The sequence below is a fragment of the Sminthopsis crassicaudata genome, chromosome 2 (assembly GCF_048593235.1).
Source record: "Sminthopsis crassicaudata isolate SCR6 chromosome 2, ASM4859323v1, whole genome shotgun sequence".
NCBI classification, from domain to species: Eukaryota; Metazoa; Chordata; class Mammalia; order Dasyuromorphia; family Dasyuridae; genus Sminthopsis; species Sminthopsis crassicaudata.
Window position 1 is genome coordinate 26490843 of NC_133618.1, and position 24538 is coordinate 26515380.

General features: G+C 43.5%; 1 protein-coding gene across 3 annotated transcripts in view; it reads right to left on the reverse strand.

Moving 5' to 3' along the window:
• Positions 1–24538, reverse strand: part of PAIP2B (poly(A) binding protein interacting protein 2B) — a 53928-nt gene that overhangs the window by 4069 nt on the left and 25321 nt on the right. For all 3 annotated transcript variants that reach the window (XM_074285529.1, XM_074285530.1, XM_074285531.1), the window contains 2 exons: positions 11551–11702; positions 221–397 (listed from right to left, as the gene is read on the reverse strand). In XM_074285529.1, the coding sequence (XP_074141630.1) occupies positions 221–397; positions 11551–11691 (318 nt within the window). In that variant the 5' untranslated portion in view covers positions 11692–11702. The remainder of the gene's footprint in view (positions 1–220; positions 398–11550; positions 11703–24538) is intronic.

A 24538-nucleotide genomic window follows, 5' to 3' on the forward strand; every position in this document is an offset into this window, starting at 1 on the left:
CACCCAGACACTTAACGGACTGCTCGGGCCGTCTTCTCCCAGCCCCCGCCAGTCCATGCCTCAGAGCCCCTGCAGGAGGGGGCTCTCAGGGCCAGTGAGGAGGGAGCCCCCTGGAGGAGGAGGGAACATGCTGGAGGAGGATGGAGATCTCATCACCCTCTCCCCTGACTGCACCTCCCAGGCAGGGAGAAGGAGGGACACTCCCCGGGGGGCTTCTTACCAAGATATCTTCTGACCCGTGACCATCACTGACAGAAAGTCCGTTGAGCTGCTGCTGCAGCTGCCCCAGGCCCTGCGGCAGGTCTCGAGAGGGGATGAACCAGTCCTGGTCCTCTTCATCCAGCATCTCCTGGAAGCAGCGGTCCAGGAATTCCTGCTCTTCCAGTTCTTCCTCCACCTAGTAGGGAGAGAGGGCGGGAATGTGAATGCAGCCTCAGGGGCAAAGGGTTTTGGGGACCCCTGCTCCAGATGCACCCTGGTGAGCTTATTGGGGGGGGCAGAGCCAGGGAGACAGTACATGAGGACTGATGCCAGAATTACAGGGGGCAGGACAGAAGGATGGCTGCCAGGATGCACCTGGAGAAGAGGGGAGAAAATGGGCTTTCCCCCCTGGACTACTCTCTCCAGTCACCCTTCAGATCCAGGGCAGAGGAGCCAGAGGGAGAGCCAGAAGAAAGGAGGGAGGAGCAGAAGGGAGCGGTCCCCTTGACACTGGCTCCTCAGCATGCAGTGGGGCCCTCCCTGCTTAGCTCTTCCTCTGAGGATCTCTCCCTTGTCAGCATCCAACCCAGATACCACCTCTGTAGAAGCTATTCTCAGCAGTGGGGGAGGGGGAGAAAGAGAGCGAGAGAGAAAGAACAGAGACAGAGAGAGAAGTATAGGAGAGAAGAGAGAAAGTGAGAGAGACAGACAGAGACAGAGAGAATGATTTAATCTTGGATATTAAGCCCCTTATTAGAGAAATCTGATCTAAACATTTTTTAAATTAATTCAACCTGTCCCGATCCTAAGTATATTGATTTTATTTTTATTTTCATGCACTCAAAAGTTATCTATTTCATCTTTTCTAATAGCCCCTACCTCTCGTTTAGTTAAGAATACATCTACTCATCGCCGTAGAATCTGCTTCTCTTCTAATTTTAAAAAACAGTCTGATGTTTAAGATAACATCCATTTAGAATGTATTGTGGAGTATGGTGTAAGATACTTTTTGAAGCTTAATTTCCGCCAGATAGAGTCCCAGCTTTCCTACTAGTGTTTTTTTTTTTTTTTTTTATCAGATAGGGAGCTCTTTCCTGACTGGTTTAATGATCACTAGGTTATTGAGTTTCATCCTGTGAGGAGTATGAGAAGTTAGACTTCTACAGACATTGTCAAAACAGGAGGAAGGGCAGGGGTGACGTTTCTTGTTAAGAGAATCCCCCAGTGAGTCAAGGAATGGGCCAAACAACAAAGGTCCTGAGAAAGGGGCCCGGGCTTAAACTGGTCCAGACTGGCTAGGGTCTAGGGTTTAAGACAGGCACAAGCCTTTTGACATATGGAATGGACAAGTGAAGAGGATGGTAAATCTGACCTAATTGTAATTCGAATTCTACATCAACCAATTGTAACTAACTCAGGATTGTAAATCCAGCCAACCCAAACCTTGAAGGAGAGGTAAAGAACCTAATTAACAGTATAATGCTTATTACTGATTCTGAATTTGGTGCATCCTTGGGAGTACACCGGCCTCTTACAAGAATGGAATTTCTAAAGGATTCCTCTTTCACTTTAAAAGAGTATTGATTGTAACACTACTCCCGAACTAGCTCGCAACCAGAGAAGCAGTGGACGATGGCAGCTAAGCTTAGGCTTACTCCCCATCCTGCTAAATTCCACTGAGTCTTTTGATAACAATTACTTCTAAATTTCCCTTGCTCTAGTCTGATCCATTGATCTATCTTCTCTATTTTTTAAACAATAAAATATGATTTTGATAACTGCTTTTTGTAATACAGTTTAAGATCTGGAGCTCCTATTCTCATTTCATCTCTATGTCTTTTTATTATTTACCTTGATTTTCTAATTTAAAAAATATTTTATGACCCAATTTTTAAAATAATAGCTTTTTATTTTCAAAATATATGCAAAGATAGTTTTCAACATTCACCCTTGTAAAAACTTGTGTTCCAAATTTTTTTCTCCTCCCTCCCTTCCCCAAATTCCTTCTCCCCTAGACAGCAAGTATCCAATATGTTAAACATGTTCAGTTCTTCTATACATATTTCCCCAATAATCATGCCGTACAAGGAAAAATCAGATCAAAAAGGGGAAAAAATGAGAAAGAAAACAAAAAGCGAGCAAATAACAACAAAAAAGGTGAAAATGTCATGCTGTGATTCACATTCAGTCACCATAATCCCCTTTCTGGATGCACATGACTATCACAAGTCCATTGGAACTAGTCTCAATCACCTCAGAGATGATCTATTGTTAGGATTCTTACAAGGTGCTAAGTCACTGGAATGGATCTAATTTATCATGTTATCATATTATCTAATTTATTTAATTTAGCATAGGTTCAATATGATTAATCTGATCCTACAAGGAGATGTTATGGGCCAGAACTTGAGACAAGGTAATGTACTTAGTTCACACCTTTAAAGGAGTTCACTCATTGGTTCACACATTAGACTTCACACCTTTAGAGAGCATATATAAGGAGGAAAGGAAAAGCCTGTTCTTGGACTTCTAGGAGATTCACAAGCCCACCCATAAGCCTTGTCATTCCAATTTCCACCTTTGTGCTGGCTGGAGATATTTGGACAAGAGTTCTCAGGAACCATAGGCCTCTAAGAAAGCTAACCAGGCCCAGGAAAAGATTCAGAATTTTGAAGGACACAATAAAGGATTTGGACTTTAATTCCTGGCTGCATTTGAGGTGATTATTGAAACTGAACTGAAGCCAAAGCTGCTTCCAGAAGCTCCCCAAGAAACCTGCTCCCAGAGAACGATTATAATTTAGAGAAAGAGAACATTACAATCTATCACACATTCTTCTTGTTAATGTGTACAATGTTCTCTTGCTTTTACTCACTTCACTCAGTATGTTCATAGAAATCTTTTCAGACCTTTCTGAAATCATTCTGTTGATTGTTTCTTATAGAACAATGATATTTGTTCACATACCATATTCATATACCATATTCAGCCATTCTCCCACTGATGGGCATCCACTCAATTTCCAATTCTTTGCCACTACCAAAAGGGCTGCCACAAACATTTTTGCACACGTGGGTCCTTTTCCCTTTTTTATGATCTCTTTGGGATACGGGCCCAAGTGAAACAGTGCTGTATCAAAGGATATGTACAATTTGATAGCCCTTTGGGTATAGTTCCATATTTAAATATTGTATTTTTCCAAATTGATTATTTTATCAAGTTTTACAACTGATGTTGATTGGTATAGCACTGAAACTAAAAAATTCAGTTAAGTGATATTGTCATTTTTATTACATTAGCATGGCTCAGTCACAAATAGTGAATATATTTCCAGCTATTACTCTTTATTTCTCTCCAAGCAATATTTTGTAATGGAATAGATACAGGCATTTTGTGTGCTTTGGAAGATTGATCTCCAGATAGTTATTAAGTTTTGTAGTTACTTGAAATGAGATTTCCCTTTCTATCATTGCCTGTTGGATCCTATTAATATAAATGCTCTTGATTTCTGAGGGTTTATTTGATAGCCTGTAACTCAGCTGAAACAACTGTCTCAAATCAGAGCTCCCCATCAGCTCCGATAACCTTTTCCTGAGGCTAGATCCTTGCAAATCATACTCTTAAGGTCTCCATCTTCCTTTATGAAATCTCTTCTGCCATAGGAGTGTTAAAATATCCTCCTTTTCCTCCCCATTTTAATCCCTTCTTATGCCTTTTTGTCCATTCTTTTTAGGATCACATATTCCTGAATAACTACAGGACATATTTTCCTGTCACTGCTAGCCTTTGATTTAATTATGGTACATTTACATATTAACCTCATCTTCTTCCCCTTCCCTATTTTGTGTATCGTTCATTTTTAATTTAGACCCACCAAAAAAATTAAAAAACATTTAACTCATCTGTAGGTGTTGTGAGCTTTAGTCCAGTTCAGGCCCATTTCTTTGTGTTCATATATTTAACTTCTATTTTCAACCCTGTTTCACGTGCATGTACACGTCTCCATCATTATTCTGCTGTTGCTGTGTTTGTCCTTCCTGTATTTCTGGTATCTAGGGGTGTTTGAGGAGTTATCTGGTTTTCTTCCTAGGAAAGCTTCAAACCCCTCCTTTGACTGACCAGGCATCTCTCTACCTACAGGGCCAGGTTAGGCCCAGGTCTGCAAGGTCTGCACTCCTCTGAATTTCCCCCTCATGTCACAGAAACTTCTTCCTCCCAGGTAGTCAATGCAGCCCTAGAGCTTCAGAAGGGCCTCTCCCACCGGGGACACTGGAATGATTCATTCCCTTAGAACATCAGCTCCTTTTTTGTGGGCATCTGTGTTCCAGAGCATAAAGGCACTGTGCACGGCACATAGGAAGTCCTCAGTAAAGCATGTGCAGCACCTGGCTTTTTTTTGGAGGCAATCTGTCTTTTCAATTGTTTGTTTTCTGTGCTCAGAAGTTCCAGATAGTTTTCTTGAATTATTTTTTGCATTCTGATTTTTAGGTTTTTTCACTTGTTTTCCTCTGGGAGATCTATAATCTTTAGGTAGTTTCTACACATTCTATCAAAATCAAAAGTTTTGCTCGTATGAAAATTGTTTTCTTTTAACATTATTGGTTCATCTTCCAGACTGTCCTTTACTTCTCTATGTTTCCATTGTTGGCCAGTTTTTCTCTCTTTTGTTTCTTTGATTCTTTCTACAGTGGATTCAAGTGTTTCTAAGCTGCCAAATATCTCTGCTTTGCAGGCCACAAATTTTGCTTTTATAATTAGTTCTCTTTTAATCCATTTAGGAACATTGCACTGTGGTTCCATGATCTTTAGGTAATCCAGAGGGTCATCTACTTCATCAGGTGTTGATTCATTTTCCTTTGTCCAACACTGTAAGAATATTTACTTACAGATATCTGGGCTCTTTTGGCTGATCTGAAGGCCATCTTTCTTTCTTTCATTAACATTTTCCCGGTTGGGTGGCCTGTTTACACACAAAGTCCTTCACTGAATTGTCTTCCTTTTGAGATCCCTCTTCATTCCAATCTGTCTCCCTTCTATTCCCTTACTGTTCCCTTTCTGATTCCCAAAGATTGGACTTCAAAGCTGTATCCCACACCAGGCAGTGGACATTTCAGAATCCTCAGTCTCTAGTCCAAATGACCTGTGGGGAGAGAGAATCAGCCCTTGTGGATGCTGGGCTCTCTCCCTTGGTTCAATGGGGGGCACTGCAGCTTCTAGCTTGTGGGCTTCTGCAGCACCAAGAGTGGGGAGGCGACAGAGTGCGGTGACACGGGGAAGGCGGTGACACGGGGAAGGCGGTGACATGGGGAAGGTGGTGACATGGGGGAAGGCGGTGACACGGGGAAGGCGGTGACACGGGAAAGGTGGTGACACAGGGAAGGTGGCGTGGGCCCACCCCTCAGCTCCTAGCTGGCTAGGTTCCAGAGTCCCAGACATGGAGACAGTTGAAGCTGCTCTATCTCCTGTGCCCCAGACTCCTCTTGCTGGTCACGTCCCTCCCAGCTTTTTCCCTGTGCTGATGTCTGCTCTCTGGGTCATGTGAGAGCAGAGTCCCACAGTCCTGGGCCTGAAGCTGGAATCCTCTTGTCCAGTCCGCTCCGATTCTTCCAGGGGGAAACACAGATGCAGAGTCAGCCAGCCAGACCACCGGGACCTTGCCAGCCCTGCAGACAACCTTCCTATGTGTCTTCAGATCATCCCCCCAACCCCACCCCGCTTCAAGTCCCTGTCCCAGAGCTCCTCCTGACCTCTACACCCTGCCACACGTGCAGCTGGAAACTGCTGATGGTACACCTTCCTGGGGTGGGTGCTTTGGGAGGGCTGTGCCCGGGCCTGCCAGGCTCACCATCCCCAGGCCATGGGCTCTGAGGCTGGGAGCCAGGGGAGTCTGTCTGCAGCTGTCACTGCATGGGGCACAGATAATCCCAGGCAAGGATGGCTGTAAGGAAATCCTTGTGCATTTGTGCCCTCTGTCTCACCCTCCCAAACCAGCCAGCTGCCCACGATTCCAAAGAAAACATTACAGAAAGAATGAAGAAAGAACAAACCGTACTCCGGTCCTTTTAGATACCAGATGAGCCTCTATGACTAAAAATAGGGGGTCACTGATTTCTCTAAAATGTTTTCTTATTCACTCCACGTTAAACCCAAACGGCCTATCCAAGAAGAAACTGACCAGATAATAGATTAGAAAAGTGAAATGGGTTCTTCCTCCTCATTTACCCGTGTCCCACCAGATGTAATAAAAAAGTCTGGGAACCATTCCCAATCTGCCAAAAAGGATACGCCACAAATCTCCATGTGTAATGCATAATAGACCTAAGAAACCCTAAGACTCAAGGGGCTGCTCCCAGCAAACGGAAGTTTTTGATGTGGCCAAAGGCTCAGACTTTCTTCCTTTCAACCTGTTTCCACACTATCTCACTGAGCCTTTAGAGCTCTCTTTTCCAGAAAAGAAATCCTTACCGAGGTGTTAGAGGCACCAAAAGCCACTAAAATCCCTGATCTCTTGTTAATGATCTGAGTGAGTGAAAAAGACTTTGACTAAGGATCATCACAGCCAGTGGCCCTCACCACATCGTCCCGGGGTCCTTGGGCCACTGCCAGCCTCAGATCCTATTTCCCCAGGCTGACATCACATTTGGAGGCTTATCTAAGCTTCATTCCATGGCTTTCACAAGGAGAGTAGTTATGAACAGTTTAACCTCAATGCGGCAGGTCTCCTGTTTATCAGGGGCTTAAGTCCAGGCATGGATGGCAGATTCCTCAGATGTGTAGACAAATCAAAGCTGAGAGGGAAGGTTAACAAAGCTCCCAAGTGCTGGGCTTGAAGAGGAAATTCAATAGAGCTAAATATAAGGCCTTTTCTTTGGGTACAAAATAAACATCACAACTACAAGACCAGGGAGGTGTTCAGGAAACCCCCAAGGGGTTTTATTAGCTCCCCAAAGGAGGGGCCGTTAGAAAACGAAATGCCCGCAGAGCTGACAGGATGAGAGGCCACAGTGCTCCGGCCCTCTCCTTGCCCAGACCCCCAGATCCCTGAGTCTGGTTCTGGGCCCCATAGGTGAAGGACACCACGAGTGTGGAGAACTAAGGTGGGGAAAGGAAGGGCGACGTGGGCCGAGCTTGGAGAAGACAGGAGGGCTGTGAGCTTGGTGTTGATAGAAGGAACCAGAAACTGAGGGGCTCATCAACTGGGTCATGGCTGAAGAAGTGATGGTAGGAGACTGTAATGAAATGTTACTGTCCCATGGAGAACAACAAGTGGGCTGATGAACTGGTGCTGAGTACGCTGAGCACAAGATCATCGTACATGGTAACAGCAAGAATGATGAACAACTGACTTAGCTCTTCTCAGCAATACCCTGATCCAACAAGTCCAGCAGACTTGATATGGAAAATGCCATCCACATCCAGAGAGAGAACTATGGAGACTGAATGTGGATTGAACCAATTTTTATTTGCTTTTTCATCCTCGTGGTTTTTCCTTTTTGTTCTGGTTTTTCTTTTACAAGATGACTAAGAATATGTTTAAAATGACTGTACACATATAACCTATATCATACTGACTTGGTATCCTACAGAGTGGGGAGGAGAAAAAAAAATCTGGAACTCAAAATCTTACAAAAATAAATGTTGAAAACTATCTTTACATGTAATTGGAAAAATAAGATACTGTTGAGGAAAAGAAAAAGAACCAACCTGGCCTAAAGGTAAGCAGGAGCAATGGGCAGAATTGCAGAGGGGCCAATCTGGCTTTGGAGTGAGGAAAATCTTCCCTTAATATAGGCTGGACAAAACTGAAATGGGTTAGCTAGAAGGGAGGTAGGTTCTCCTCATGCAGATCCTTAAGCAAAGGATGGAGGATTCCTTCTGTGCATGGGTTGGACCAGACAGCCTCTGAAATCCTTTCTAACTTTCAAGGTGTATGATATGCAATTCTAAAAAATAGGATATTTCCAGTGTCAAAAGAAATTTGAATTATTTATTGCATTCTGGTTTTTAGATTTTGTGCATTGTTTTGTGAACTAAGACTCAAAGCAGAATTAGTTTTGTAAATTTTTTCACTCTCCCAGCATGCTTCAGCCCCCATTTCAAGTCACCAGAGTGTTGAAGCCCCTAGAATTCAAATCAGGATAAGGGGGAGATAGAAATTATCTAGTAGTCTAAACAGTGTGTTAAAATAACTCCAAGTCTGCTGGCTCTAGAAGATTCAAGTTATTCAAACTCTTGGTTGGTTTCCTCCAGAATAAACTACTTGCTTAGCCTGGTGCCATATGGATATTTGATATGATATTTATTAAATATTGTATTTACCTTGACGATTTTGCTATCATTCTGCCTATAATTCAATTACATGAAGCAGAAAAAGTAAAAAAAACTTGACATAAGTAGCATAAAAAGCAAAGATTAGTGAACTAAGTAAAGAAGGAAGTGTTTAGTCATGGTACTTTGTCCTGGTCAGAAACTAAAGTCAAAATGCCTCCAGATGAAGTCTCAAAGGGGGACTTGAACCAGTTTCCAATTCAAAAGGCTCTCTTGGAAGACTTCCATAAGGATTTTAAAAGAAAGGAGAAAAATGAAGAAATGAAATGAGAGTTTTGCAGGAGAGTCTGAAAAAGGAAACATAGAACTGAAGAAAATAACTCCTTAAAAAAAAAAAAATATATATATATATATATATATATATATATATATATATATACATATATATATATATATATATATATATATATATATGTATATTTGGTGAAATAGAAAAAAAATACACTGAAGAAAACTACTTTTTAAAAACCAGATCTGGCAAAATGGAAAAAAAAGAAAACAACTTGAAAAACAGAATTGGTGAAATGGAAAAAGAGAACAACTTTAAAAAAAATTAGAATTGGTGGGCAGCTAGTTAGTGAAGTGGATAAGAGCACTAGTCCTGAAATCAGGAAGACTTGAGTTCAAATCTGACCTGAGATACTTAATACTTCTTAGCTATGTGATCCTGGGCAAGTCACTTAACCCCAATTGCCTCGGGGAAAAAAAAATTGGTAAAATGGGGGGGGGGGAAATCCAATGAACAAAACAATTCCTTTAAAAGTACAATTGGCCAAATGCAAAAGAAGAAAAAAAAATCTACCTAAAGAAAATAATTCAGTAAATAAGTTGAATTGGACAAATGGAAATGAATGAAAATGTAAACTACCTCATTGGAAAAAACAACTGACCTGGAAAATAGATCCAGAAGAGACAATCTAAAAATTATTGGACTCCCTGAAATACATGTTGAAAAAAGAGCCAAGACAACATTTTTCAAGAAATCATCAAGGATAACTGCCTTGATATCCTAGAACTAGAGGGTAAAATAATCACTGAAAGAATCCATTGATCATTTCTAAAAGAGACCCCAAAATGAAAACTCCAAGGAATATTGTAACTAAATTCCAGAATTATCAGATTAAGGAGAAAATACTGCAAGCAGCCAAAAAGAAACAATTCAAATATTGAGGAGCCACAATCAGGATTACCCAGAACCTAGTAATTTACACTTTAAAGGATGGAAAGGCTTGGAATATGATATTCCAGAGGGCAAAGGAGCTTGCACTGAAGCCAAGAATTAACTACTCAGCAAAATGAAGCATTATCTTTAGGAGGAAAAGAATATTCAGTGAAATAGGAGATTTTTGATCTTTAAATGTAGAACTCAAGAGAAGCATAAGAAGATAAAAATGGAAGGAAAAAACTTTTTTAAAGGTTAAAATGTTTACATCCCAAATGAGAAAATGATATGTGTAACTCTTGAGAACTGTATCTTTGTTAGGGGTATTAGAGGGTATAGGTAAAAGTTGACTTTAATGTGATGATATCAAAAAGAAACTAGGGGTAAAAAGGAGATTGTATCAGAAGAAGAGGAAAAGAAGGTAAAATGGGGTAAATTAAATCACATGTAATCAAGGCAAAAAAAGACCTATTGCAGTGGAGGGAAAGAAGGGAGAGGGATGAGCACTGTTTGAATCTTAATCTCAATGGATTTGGCTGAAAGAGGGAATATCAGACATATTTATTTTGATAGGGAGTAGAAGGGAAAGGGAAAAGGAAAGGGGGAGGCTAATAGAAGGTAGGTCAGAAGTAGAAGGAAAAAGGGATAAGAAAGGAAGAGGGGCTGAAAAAAAGAGAGGGAAGATTGAGGGAAATAGTGGTCAGAAGCAAAACACTGGTGAGGAAGGAAAGGGGGAAAGGAAAGAGAAAAATATAACTTGGGAAAAATAGAATGGTGGGAAATGCCGAATTAATCATTTTAACTGTGAATGTGAATGGGATGAATTTTCCCATAAAGTGGAAGCAGACAGCAGATTGGATTAAAAGCCAGAATCCTACCATATGTTGTTTACAAAAAACACATATGAAGCAGAGAGATGCATTACAGAGTAAAGATAAAAGGTTGGAACAGAATTTATTAAACTTCAATTGAAGTTTAAAAAAAAACAAAAAACAAAAAAAAAAAAAAACAAGGTAGTGATCCTGATCTCAAATGAAGCAAAAACAAAAATAGATTTAATTGGAAGAGATAAGGAAATAAATTACATCTTGATAAAGGGTACCATATATAATGAAGTAATAGCAATACTAAACATATATACACCAAGCGATATATATAGCGTCCAAATTCCTAGAAGAGAGTTGCAAGAAGAAATAGGCAGCAAGACCATACTAGTGGGGGATCTCAATCTCCTTCTATCAGAACTGGATAAACTGAACAACAAAATAAACAAGATAGAAGTTAAGGATCTAAATAGAACTTTAGAAAAGTAAGGTAAGATAAATTAATTGGAAGCTAAATAATCCTAAAAAATGAATGGGTGAAACAACAAATCAATAATTTCATCCAAGAGAATGACAATGAAACAATATGCCAAAATTTTGGGGATGCAGCCAAAGAAGTTCTAAGAGGAAAACTTATCTCTTTAGATGCTTACATGAATAAAATAAAGAAAGAAGCTCAATGAACTGGGAATACAACTAAAAAAGCTAGAAAAAGAACAAATTAAAAAACCTCAGTTAAATACCAAATTTGAAATTCTGAAAATAAAAGAGATTAATAAAACTGAAAGTAAGAAAACTATTAAATTAATAAACAAAACAAAGGGTTGATTTTATGAGAAAAAGCCAATAAAATAAATAACAAACAAGATGTATTCAGGATAAATCAGAGATAATCAGCAGAGGGAAGGCACCAGCATTAAGTGGCATGGCAAGAGAAGCCATGAGGTGAATGAGAAGGGAGAGAAAGCTGAGATCAAGAGCAGAGAGAGGCCCTGGGGGAGAGGAAAGTCTCTGAAAACAACACTCACACCTTACCTGTCTATTGAAGTCCTCTTCGTTCTCCATCCACATGTACTCCGCAAAGGGGTTGCTTTCCTTCTCATCACGCCCATTCACCACCTGATCCTCTTTGGATTTTGCATTGGCTGTTGTGTTGGCAACATTGGACCCATTCATCCTGAAAGAATCTGAACAAAGGAAAAGAAAGTGTGAACAAGGTGGTAGCGATGTGACTCCATATTCAATCTCCCATATCAAACAATTTGATATAAGCTATACATGTATAATCATTTTAAACATATTTCCACATTAGTCATATGGTACAAGATAAATCAGACCAAAAGAGAAAAAAACCACAAAAAAGAAAAAAAAAAGATGACAATACTATGCTTCAATTGATATCCACAGTTTTCTATCTAGATGTGGATGGGATTTTTCTACCTCAGTCTGCTGAAATTGTCTTGAATCACCACACTATTGAGAAGAGCCAAGTCCATCACTGCTGACCATCTCATAACCTTGTTACTGTGTACAATGTGGTCCTGGTTCTGCTTGCTTCACTCACCATCATTTTGTGTTAAGCCTTTCCACGTTTTTCTGAAAACAGCCTGCTTATCATGTTACAGAACAATAATATTCCATTACATTCACATACCATAACTTATTTAGTCATTCCCCAGTTGATGGGCATCCAATTCTTCCCACCACATCCAATCCAATTCCTTTCCACTACAAAAAGAGTTGCTACAAACATTTTTGCACATATGGGTCCTTTCCCCTCTTTTATGATTTCTTTGGAATACAGACTCAGTAATGGCACAGCTGGATCAACAGTTCCAAACTGCTCTTCAGAATGGCTAAGTTCACAATTCCACCAACAATGCATCCAGTTTTTCCACATCGCCTCTAACATTCACCAGATTTTCCTGTCATCTTTCCAAAATGTACATCTTAAAAGAGCCTACCATGTGGGTTCAGCACCTCCTGGTGCTCCTGGCCTGGGCATTTACTCTCCAATATGATCTGGAGCAAAGAGCTTTCCCTTCTGCTTCAGTTTTTTCATCTTTACTATATGTTAAAAGGGCATATCCTAGAAGACTGAGTGCCATGGTCCCTTTTGCAGCTCTAAGACTCCTAGGATTATCTGAAAAATTCTGGTTGACAGTTACGACACAAACACAAGGATCCTTAAGGCAAGTATACTGAACAGTTTCTTAAATTACTTTAAGATTGTTCTGTTGCTTTAGTTACATCCAACTCTTTGTGATGCCTTTTGGGGTTTTCTTGGCAAAGCCATGGGAATAATTTGATATTTCCTTCTTCAGCTCATTTTACATATAAAGAAACTGAGGCAAGCAGGACTAAATGACTTGCCCAGAGTCACACAGCTAGTAAGTATCTGAGGCTGGTTCTGAACTCAGAAAAAGGAGTCCTCCTGACTCCAGGCCTGGTCCTCTAGGAGCTACGAAGCTGCTAGAAGGATATTATCAACTCAAAAATTAATATCCATTGAGCTATTATGCCCTGACTCAAGAGGCATAGACAGTCCCGGCACTCAAGGTGTTGGCAATACACGCAGATCCAAAGCAAATTAAGTGCAAGGTAAATAGGAAATGGCTAATGTCCCACTGGGGAAGGCCCTGGAATTAAGGGAGAGATGGAGTTTTCCTAAGGGATGGAATTTACAAAGCCAAGGAGGTCAAAGGCATAGGGATGCCGGGTGTCAAGAGCCACAGTATCTTGTACATGGCCCAGCTGGGAGGCCAGCGTCCCCAGAGAGACACAGTCCTGTTGGGAAGGAAGGGGTGAGAAGAGCAGAAGATAGATGGAGAACTCCGAATGGCAAGCTGAGCATTTTGAAACAACAGCAAGCTGCTGGAGAAGGAAGTGGGATGGTCAGATTTTCCTCACCTCAGTGGCTGGAGGATGAACTGGAGTGGGGGGAGAGACCTGAAGGTGGCAGACCTCCAAGGAACTATTGCAAATGCCCAGACATGAGGCAATGAGGGCCTGCACCAGGATGGCACCAGTGTCCCAGGGAGAAGTGGTTGGTTTGGGAGATGTTGCAAAAGGTGAGATCCTCAGGTCTTGACACTAGCTTGACTATAGGGGATTATGTAATTCAGTGATTATAAAGATTATGAAAAAGAACTGAGCAAAAAGAGGTTGGCTCTATTTAGACAAAAATGTACCAAAAAGCATTGAATCTAAAAGCTGTTAGATGCTGGGTAAAAAAACAATTGATAAAGAAAGAGCTCCGTGTCCCAGAGCCTGCTACATTAGGAGACTGTTTGCCAAAACAGGTGTAGGGAACACCAGCAAGGGGAATTACCATTCAGTAAAAACTTCCGGAAACACCGTATTGCTGCGTGGGGAAAGCAGGTTGGGCATGTTCCCCCACAATCACCAAAATGAAATGGAGTCACCAGATGTGCCTGTACACATTTTTATTCAGCTCTTGGCTTCACAAAAAACCAAGGGGAGAATACAGATAGAAGGAAGATGGTCTTTGGTTTCCACTCAAAAATCTGGAATTGTTATAAGAGCTTCACAGTTTCCTAAAAGCAATCCAGTTACCTCTCCTCCTCTTCCTCCTCCTCCAGTTTCATCCTGGGTCCAATTTGTTGCCCAGGTACCCTCAAATCTAATCCCCAAAACCAGTTTTCTTCATGCATGGCTCTGCTCAATTGTGTCGTTGTTAAGAGACTTAAAGTCCCTGGCCCGGTGCCATCCGTCCCTGCAGCTCCATGCTCTCCTCACTAGCCAGCTCCTTTCCTACAATTTATCAACACGTCCCTTACCCTTGTCCTTAACAAAACAGTCATTTGCCTCGGCCCTTCTTTTCCCTCCCAAGCCCCCATTTCTCAGCCTCACACTTTCTAAGCCCCCAAGTTCTCCAAGGTTACCACTGCTCAGTCCATTGATCATTTCTACGGAATTCAGCCACCCAAATGCTGATCCTGGACCCTTCTTCGTCCCTTGGCTTCCACACAGGCCAAGGCTTGTGACTTTCCTCCTGCCCGTCTAATCTCTCCTCAGTCTCCTTTCTTGGAGGGTCTGAGTTCTACTTATGGACCTCCCTTTAAGCCCCTTTCTTTCCTGTTTACCACCTCAGTGATCTTACCAGCTCCCAGGGAGCATTTTTTTTTTAAATCAGTTTTATGCAGACAACTTCCAAATCCAGATATCCAGACCTAATTCCTCCCCCCAACCAGTGTTCTGCAATACCTGCTCCCTGCTGGATATCTGCATCTGGTAAGTGGTGGGGTGCAGCGTCTAGCAGAGATGTGGCAAAAACCCTAAGGTCACCTGATCTTGGGCGTGCTGTAGCTCCACAAACATGGCTGGCTGTCAGATAACAATCTGTTGGTGAACAATCACAAAATTTCTGGGACAGTAATGAGGAACATACCAGATCACTCCTCAAAGCCATTAGCGTATCAGTGACATGAAGGCTCTGGTCTCTTACTTTTTCCTATAAATTTGTCTCTGTTCCTGGTTCTCTGCTTTAGGAGCTTAGCCCGCTACACATTATAATTGGCGTTACAATTCCAATAAACTTTGCCTCTTGACTTGGACACTGATTCTTTTGACACCTCACACCACCAGTGTGGAACCTAGTCTTTTTGGGGTTTCCTTTGAACCCCAATAATAAGCATCACAAGTATAAGCAGTCCACAATTGAACTTGCCCAAGCGCACACTCATGTGCGTGCGAACACACACACACACACACATACACACACACACACACACACACACACACACACACTTAAATTTCCTAAATCTGAAGACCTCCTATTTCTAATACACACCCCACTTTCTCCACTCAGACTGCCTATTTCAGGTCCTCGTTCACTCTCATCTGGAGACTGCAAGAATATCCTACTGGTCTCCTACTTTCCAACCCATCCTCCACAAACTGATATTCCTGAAACAATCTGACCAAGTCACTGCCCCAAAGTTCTCCATTACCAGAGAACAGATGATAAGCTGCTTGCCCGCCATTTAAATCTGCCCACTTTGGCTCTATGGACCTTCTCCATCCAAATGCTCAGCCAACCGCTCCGCAGGTAGACCAGGAGGTCCTTCCTCTCCTGGCACCAGAGAACCTTAATGTTTGGAATGTGTTCCCTCCTCCCCGTCATCTCAGAGAGCCGCTTTCTACCAAAACCAGGACGTCCTCCCTCCTGGCTCCTTCTCTGCTGCCCACAAACCTGCCCGGTTCCTGTCCATCTTGAAGTAGCCTAACCAGATCAATCCTTTCTGCCCCTTGGCTAAGTTCCTTAAAAAGCTATCTAGACCGATGGTGTCACACTCAGAGAGACCCCCCACACCACCAGCCAGAGGAGAAAGCCACAGAGGAACAGGACTGTGGTTCATAGGGTTAAACATTCCTTGGCTCGGGTGAGCCTTGGCTGGTGAGACTGGACACTGGTGACATACACAAAGCCTCCTCAGGTCTTCTTGACTCTACCACCTGGCTTTGGCCATCCCATCCTACTAAGGCCATTCTTCCCCACATCATTAGCTCTGAATCAGCATTGCCCGTTCCCAATTTCCATCCTTCCCGAGCTCCCTCTCTTCCCGAGGTTTTGGGGCGCTGCTCCCTCTATCCTGGTTCTCTTCTGCTCTGACCGAGCCTCCTGAGTCATGGATGCATTTTCCTCCAGTCCTCCTTTAACCTTTAACCTCCTTTAACCTGGTCCTCCTTCCTCCTTTAACCAGCCTCTGTCAGGGGCCCTCTTCTCTTCTCTCCCTGCCATCTCACTTGGAGATCACCTTAGCTCCAATGGGTCTCCACAAATGATTCCTACATCTATACACCCAGTCTAAACTATCTGTCTTCAAAAATTTGTCCTATTACATTTGCACCATAAGTGGCAAAGCAGGGATTCAAAACTGGGTCACCCTGCTCTGAATTCCAATTCTCTTTCTACCACATGGCATTATCTTGTGTGATCTACCTACATAAGATATAAGTGGTATCCCTTAACATGTGTGTGGAGAACACAGACAAAAGAACATTTCCAATAGTAATTTTCTTCTTTTTTTCCTTTTTTTCAGCTGAGGCAAGTGGGATTAAGTGACTTGCCCAGGGTCACACAGCTAGGAAGTGTTAAGTGTCTGAGAGCAGATTTGAACTCAGGTCCTCCTGACTTCAGGGCTGGTGCTCTATCCACTGTGCCCCCTAGCTTCCTCTACAGTAATAGTTTTATCTTTTATTTTTAGATCACTCTCATTGCTTCCCTTCTTCTTGACCCAACATTTTAAACTATCCTTTGTAACAAGGAACAAAGGAAGGAGGAACTAGTCAGTTCAGCAAACCAACAAATACCAAGTGAGAGAGTTTCTGTAGAGTTCTATTCTTGCTGGGAAGAGAGAGAGAGATGCATTTTCTCCAGAGTCAAGCTTAGTCATTAATCAAAGCCTTGATTTAAGTGCTTAGGGCGGGCCTGGAGGTGGAAGTACGAAGAAGGAAACAATCTCTACTTTTGAGAAAAGGGGAAACAACGCGTACAGACACATACATTGGCGGTGGTCCTTTGTTGTCAAGGAGAATCAATGGCATCCCAGAGTTATGTCTTGATTCCCACGTGAACTGGACTGCAGGGAGGCAGAGCTACACAAAGTTGGCAGCCTCTCTCTCCCAGTCATCACACTCTAGAGGCAGGACCAAAGTCTGGACTAGAGGATGCAGAGGTACCCTGGTCTCCCATGTCCTCTCCTCAGAGCCTGCCTCAGCCCCCTTTATGGCCAGCGGAATAAACTGTTCTCAACTGCCCCTGGCCCTGCGGCCACCTGGTTTGATGCATTTGCTGAGATGGCTCACTGAGGTGTGGCCGCTGTGCTTGCTACACTTCCAGGATCCACAGAGAAGAGTCAGGTGAAGGTGGGCAAAAGGGGAACGAGTGCCCCTGAAGAGGGTTCAACAGCCCTTGCACCAAAGGAGCCAGTCTCCCCTGAACATCCCACTTACCCCACAAAAATACACACATAGATATGGAGCATCAACATAAAGTGAAAAAAACCATACATATGTGTTAGGATCCTTACAAGATGCTAAGTCGGTACTTAACAATTCTCTAGTTCAGAGTTCACACCTTTAAAGGAGTTTGCTCATTGGTTCTGTAAAGGAGTCCCCACAAGCTCATGGAGTATCCACAAGCCCATTCTCTGGGAGGATATAAGGAGCCAATGTTGAGAGGGAGAGTTGAGTCTGGATTGAGTTAAAGAGAGAACTTCAGGGAAGCTGGAGGAGATTAATAAGAGCTAGGTTTCAGTGGATTTGCAAGTCCAAGAGATTCATAAGTCTAAAGGAAAAGCTGCTCATGGACTTCTGGGAGATTCACAACTAGGATTGAATTCTGGGAAACCCCACAATCCCACATTCTTGATTCATTCCCACGTCTACCTTCGTGCTGGCTGGAGACATTCTGACAGGAACTAAAGCCACGGCTGCCTCCAGAAGCCCCCCAAGAAACCTGTTCCCAGAGAAAAGGATTTACAGAAAAGAAACCTGCTCCCAGAGAATGATCGCAATCAAGAGACAATAAAATATTACACATATGTGTACAAGCCCTTAATTATAAGATAGTTCAGGAAAAAGGCACTGACTCCTTGAAGTAGGTATGTATCCCAGGTATGGGGATCCACTGAGGAGCACAGATAGGATCGATTTGGCCAGACTGAAGAGTGCAGGAAGTGCAATAACGTCCAAAGGGCTGGAAAACTAGACTTAAAGCCAAACAAAGGAGTCTATATTTGGTTGAGAGACAACAGGAAATTGCTGGAGTTGACTGGGTAGGGCTTTACTATGCGCTCAGCACTGTGCTGAGCACGGGGCACAGGGAAAGACAGCAGCGGTCTCCGCCTTTTATGGGCCTCTCAGTAACGGGGTGGGGGGGGATGTGCAAAGGCCTATTTGCATGTAAGATATCCATCTCTCAGCCCACTGTTAGATATTAATATCTATCCAGATATACCTTAGAGAGAAGAGCCTGGGGGAGGGAGAGGGCACAGGTGGAAAAGCTGCCATTAGGCTGGAATTTGCACCAAGTCTGGAAGGAGCAAAGTTGTGAGAAGGGGGATGAGAGAAGCAGATAAAAGGAAATGGATCCAGTGTGAACCAGACAAGGGGGCCAGGATCCAGTGTTAGAACACATGGATGGGCTAAGGTAGAAGAGGATGGGAAGGGGGGAGAGGCCAGGCTGGGAAAACCAAGGATCTTCTCCTGAATTTAGAGTGGACGGATGGGCGGTGACTAGGTCAGACCCAAGCTTTGGTAGCTGGCTGAAGGATGGGCTGAATGGATAAGGAGCCTCAGAGACTGCCTCAGGGTCACTTGGCCAGTATGGATCAGAGAACCCAGGCACACTGTCTAGTGTGGCTGAGCCAACAACGTGCCCCAAAGCCGCCAAACCATTTTAAACTGTCCCTGGGAAATACCCAACAAATGAAAGTTCAATAAAACAGGCAACATTACATCTTTAAACTGTCACTATGTGCCACAGGAATCCTTGCATATGGATCAGTGGCCCCGCTTCTATTTTGAAAGCACCATTCCAATTTATGCATAATTGTCTGTAGACATTAAAAATGATTACAAGAAGGGGGAAATACAAAGATAAATAAGACTTGTTCCTTCACCTAACAGAGGTCACAATCCGAGAATCAGCTATGAATTTTAAATGGATAAACATTTTATTGATACTTTTGACAAACTCACTATCACAATCCAATGACTGCCCTCTCCTCTGAGCACAAAATTCTCCAGAACTAATCCCAGACTGCGGCAGTTTCCCCAGCTCAGATTCACTCTTTCCTTTCCAGCCCACTGTTGCCCTCTTAGTCCAGGCCTTCCTCACTTTACCCCTAAAATCACAAGTTGCTCTCCTTGCTTCTTCTAGTTTAGGAGAGACACAGTTTGTTGGAGAAGAAACCCTCTCGCTGTTGTCTCACACCCTTATTTCCAATCCTCTCCGACTCCAGCCACATCAGCCTCTCTCTGCCGGGCCCCGGTCACGCTCGGGCCCACTTCTCCCATCACACCTGCCCATCCGTACAGCTCCTGGCGTGGCTTCAAATGTGATCTAGCTCAAGCCTCACCTTCCCCGAGACTTCCCCAGTGAGTTAGTGCAGGTTCTCCCTTCCTCCAAGGCCATGAAAAACACTCACAGTTAGCTGGTTAGGGGGTCCACTGCTTGGCTCTCACTGGCCTGGAAGGGAGGGCAGAGATGGGAAAGAGCAGCTGGTCTGAACAGATGGCACGCGCAAAGACAAAGTCTTTAGACACGCTCTCATCCGATCCCGCAGCCGGGGAGGAGGCAGGGCAAGTATTAAGGGAGGTGACCTTCACCAGGTTGCAGGTGAGGCTAGGTGGTGGATGAGGACTCCAGACTTCCCCTGGGCACTGGCCTCCTCCGGGGAAGCTCTCCCCAGAGACAAGGGAAGATGGACACTAGAAAATGGGTTTGATGGGGAAGGGAGTGATCTCAGAGAGAAAAGGGAGGGAACGGACCATCCTCAGCTTCTGTTTCCTCTGCTCAATGAAGGAGCTGGGGAAGATCGTCTCTGAGGCTTTATAACCATATTGTACAGAGAGAAAAAGAGGTTTGACCAAGGCCCAATGGCTGGTCAGAGAGGAAATCAGAACTCCATCAAGGCCTCAGCTCCAAGGCTAGTGGTTGCCTGCTCCCTAAAAATGCCCATTCTTGCTGTGGCAGGCAAACATCCTAACCCATATGCAAAAAAAGTCCTATTTCCTATGGAGGCAAACCTGCAACAAATACCTCAACTGGAGGGACCCCAAGGTCCCGTCCAGCTCCAATAATTTGTGTCATCTTCCAACCCGTAAGTGGAGGATGAAAACAGCACAGGTTGCTAAAGGAAGGAACAAAAGAGGTTTCTGCTTATGTCACAATGGACAGATGTTAAAATAGGCCACCCGATATGAAATTTCTCACTGTGGCCTCCTGACAAAGCATGGGACACTCCTCTGGATGTTGCACAAGCCCATTCTCCCTTTCTGCCTCTTAATTGTAGTGTATCCACTGCGTGCTGGCAAACTTGTTGCCACTGCCATCCTCCTGCCACACAGGCAAGAGGATACCCTCAAAGCAGAACTAGCAAAGACTCTGGTGATGAAAGGGGCCACATTGAACACACCATGTCATAGCCACATCCCTGATCTTGCTGAAAGGGCAAGCTACAGTATCCCCCTCCTTGAAAAGCACTTGGCAGATATAAGAAAGAGCAAGCTTTTTTCTTTCCCAAAGTGGAGAACATTCAGAGAACTAAAGCTTAATTCTCTAAAATATCTGCCTTCGCCAGAGAAATCAATCAATTCTTTTTGTAAGATGAGAAGAAGAACAAAGCATCCTATTGCCTGAGGAATAAGACAAGAATATAAGAAACCAATCCTAAGACTACATTTAGGAGGAAATTGGAAAAATACTGAGTTCCCATGAGGTGAACATTGGGGTGAACACCAAAAATGATCCAGACACTTCAGCAAGATTGGGACACACTGAGACATGGGCTCTTAATATATACCCACTGACTATTTCAGTGTACAATCTGACTTGATGCCTTTTACTATGTTCATTTACAGAAATTTGTAATATTTGGTTTCTGCTCAATAGGAAACTATTTTGGAGACTTCAAAAAGGCATCTAGAAAATAAAGTTACTCAGACTATCTATCAATTAATAATAATTACATCCAACATCTATAGAGCTTTAAGATTTGCAAAGTGTTTTATAGACATTATTTCCCTTGATCCTTTCAACAAGCATGGCAGATAACTGCCTTATTATCATTCTCATCTTATAGGTAAATACACTGAGGCTGGAAGAGGTTAGATGACTGCCCAGAGTCACACAGATGTTAAATATTTGAGACAAGATTGGAACGTGGGTTTTTCCTGACTCCAGTTCCCTAAATATTATGTCACTAGATGTCCTAAATGGGAAGTGGCTGAACATATTGTGATAATGTAAATGTTATAGACAATTATTATACTACAAAACATGGATGAATGGGTGAAACCAGAAAGAGAAAGTCTAAAAGGAAGGTGGTGACATCTACATAATTATGACAGCCATTCTTGGGCCCGTGGAAGAAATGAAGACTCCTCTTGACAGCTGGTTGGGGCCATTTGCTGCATGGACTGAAATGTCAGCTGTTTTAACTGAACAACATTTTGTCACAAGGGAGGATTCAACTGAGGTGGAAGTGTGGAAGCAGCCGTGTTAATACTCTAAAGCAACTTTTAACATAAAAACAAAAGCTATCTTAGAGAGGGGGAAAAAAAGGCCAAAAGGTGAAGGTTGTAGTCATTTTGGGGGGTGCTAAGCAATTGTGAAGGGGTCTGAGGGCTGAAGCTTAGGGGGTCAATCCCCCATGGTGCCCCGCAGCCTCAGTGGCAAGGTGGAGGAGGAAGAGATTATGCCATGGAGGAGGAGGCCTAGCTAAGGGGGGGCTGGTGCTGCCAATCCCCTCAACATACCTGTTCCCTGAAAGAAACTATACAAGCAAAGTTGGTTTAAATCAGTCATCCTATTTTATTAATGGGGGAAAAAAATCTCAAGGCAACAAGCAAGAAAAACACTTTCAGTTTCACATTAAAAATCAAGGCTTCATTCAAGCCTCAAAATCAGACAGAAATACAAGAATATTACATTTTGTATAAAATCTATAAAGTAGCTAACTTGTATCAGTTGTCAAAGTGAGCAATCACATCTCCTCTATTCGGAGGCAAAGAAAAGACTAAATAAATCATACCGAAATTAGTACTTGAAGATCCCCTAACATGACCAATTTGCTGCAACGTTCTTTCAGCAACTCTCAGGTCAGAAAAGGAGGATCCACCAGATTTCCAGCCTTTCTGACATACTTCAGGTTCATTTTGGAGACTACACAACAGATAGCTTAGTTCTCAAGGTATTTCCATAGACACTGCTGTACGTTAGCAGACGGCGTACCTTCTCAATGAGGAGTCAAAAAGGATGGGGTGGGGGGTGGGACAGGAATTCAAGTGTCCCAATGGCAGCATAACTCTCTGTACTTTCCTTTCCCCTTAGAGCACTGAACTTCCTCGTGGGGACCCAGACAAAGCCAAAGAAAGGATTAGCCCACAGAGAAAGCTAATCTCCCCATTAATCACCCCGAGATGTTTCCCCCTCAGCCCGGCACTCAGAGTCCCAGGTAAATGTTAACTGAACTGACAACACGGGCTCTCATGGTAAGCACAGAGAACTGGAATAACTACTACTAACCAGCATTCATTTACCATCCAAATGTGTGAAACCAGGTCCCTCGGGGAGAGTAATCTCTCCAATTAAATGTAGCCTCCAGTTGAACCATTGCTAATTCCGGTCAGACTCTGCCCTTGGGTTTGGTGCCAGGTTCAGGCCAGACTCTGGCATCACCATAACAGGAAAGGGCACAGCCCCGGAGCCTCTGGGCACTGGGATGTCTCCTTACAGAATAACAAGATTAAACACTTAACGCACCAGGATTTATCCATCCCAAGGAGTCCATCCCTTCCAAGTGGTTAATCTGGAAAGTCACTCCCAGGTTCTAACACTGATGTCTCTGAACACACAGGAATCATGGTAAGAATATTCCCTGTTCGAAAAAGTGTCTTCAGGAAGAGCCCTGAAGCACACTAGAAAATGTCTCATTGCTTGTCAGCCACGGCTTTTTTAAATTATTAATTATTACTCAACCTGACCATCAGATTTAATTTGGAATAACTTTCGGTTAAGAAAAGAAACAACTCGGATCCATCCTTAAAGGATTTACCGTTAAGTGGATATTCAAAAGACTGTCCCACAGACTCTGAATGTGGCGAAGCTCAGTTAAAGTTAAGAACTCATCCCTTCAGTCCCACTCCACCAGACGCAGGTATTTGCACGTTTACAAAGTCCTCCGCCAGAGGGCGAAGCAGACTCAGGCTCACCTGCTGACACTGACTGACATCTGTACAGGAAGGTGTCCCCTAGGAGCCTTCTAACTATCTCAGTGTGGCCAGATTTTATGACTACACTTTGGAACACCAGAGTGACACTGTCTGGGGGTGGGGGGGCTCTTCCGGAGGAGGCCCAGGGCTGGCTTTGAGTGGGGAAGCTTGGGTTCTAACAGGGGTCTCCCCCTCCCTGGGAGACGGAGCAGGCTGCCTCTTCTTGCCTGGACTCCGCTCACTCACTCAGAAAGCGAGAGGCTTTCCCAGGCTCCTCCAACTGTAAACCCGTAACCCTCCAATCCTGAGTGGAGATTTCCTTTGATCAGGGCTCCTCAGAGAGAAGATGCTGACTTATAAGGGCCACTACAGAAGGCCCAGGGAGGCAAACCTGCATAGCTTATTTAAGTATTTTAAGGAATCCATAAACATTTATTAAGCACCTACTATGTGGCAGGGCCATGTGTCAGTATCTGACAATACACAGAAAAGTAAGATGGCACCGGAACTCAGGGAGCTAACGGGGCACAGAAATACAAGACAGAGAACACAAAACCAAGCAAGGGACAGCACGGCGCTACCAAGAAAAGTACCTGCATTTTTTCCCTCTTTTCATGCCCCCACACTCGGTGTGTGCCTGGCACGTATCAGAGCTCAGTAAATGCCGGGTATCCTTTGTCCTCTTCCTTCCGAACAAGGTGTGTCCAGAGAGGAGAGCACCTGCCTCTGGGAGCAGCTGGTACTCTGGCCAAACTAGACAGTTCTGGAAGGGAGGAGAAAAGGAAGCAGGGGAAGAGGAGATAATCAGAGGCTTAGGAAATCAGAATATGTTTGGTTCAGGAGATCAGTGAGGGCTCTGAACACTGACCGCAGCCAGCCTCAAGGGCCAAGTCACCCTCCAAGGCAATCCGCTGGCCAGCTCTGGGCCCTCAGCTCTCCATTTCTGGACCACTGCAGTTACCTGCCACAGACTTCCCTGTCACACACCTCTCCCCCCCAGCCCACCCTCCCTCCACTTGGATATCAAAGATCTTCCTAAAGCTCCCCCCTATTCAGTCAG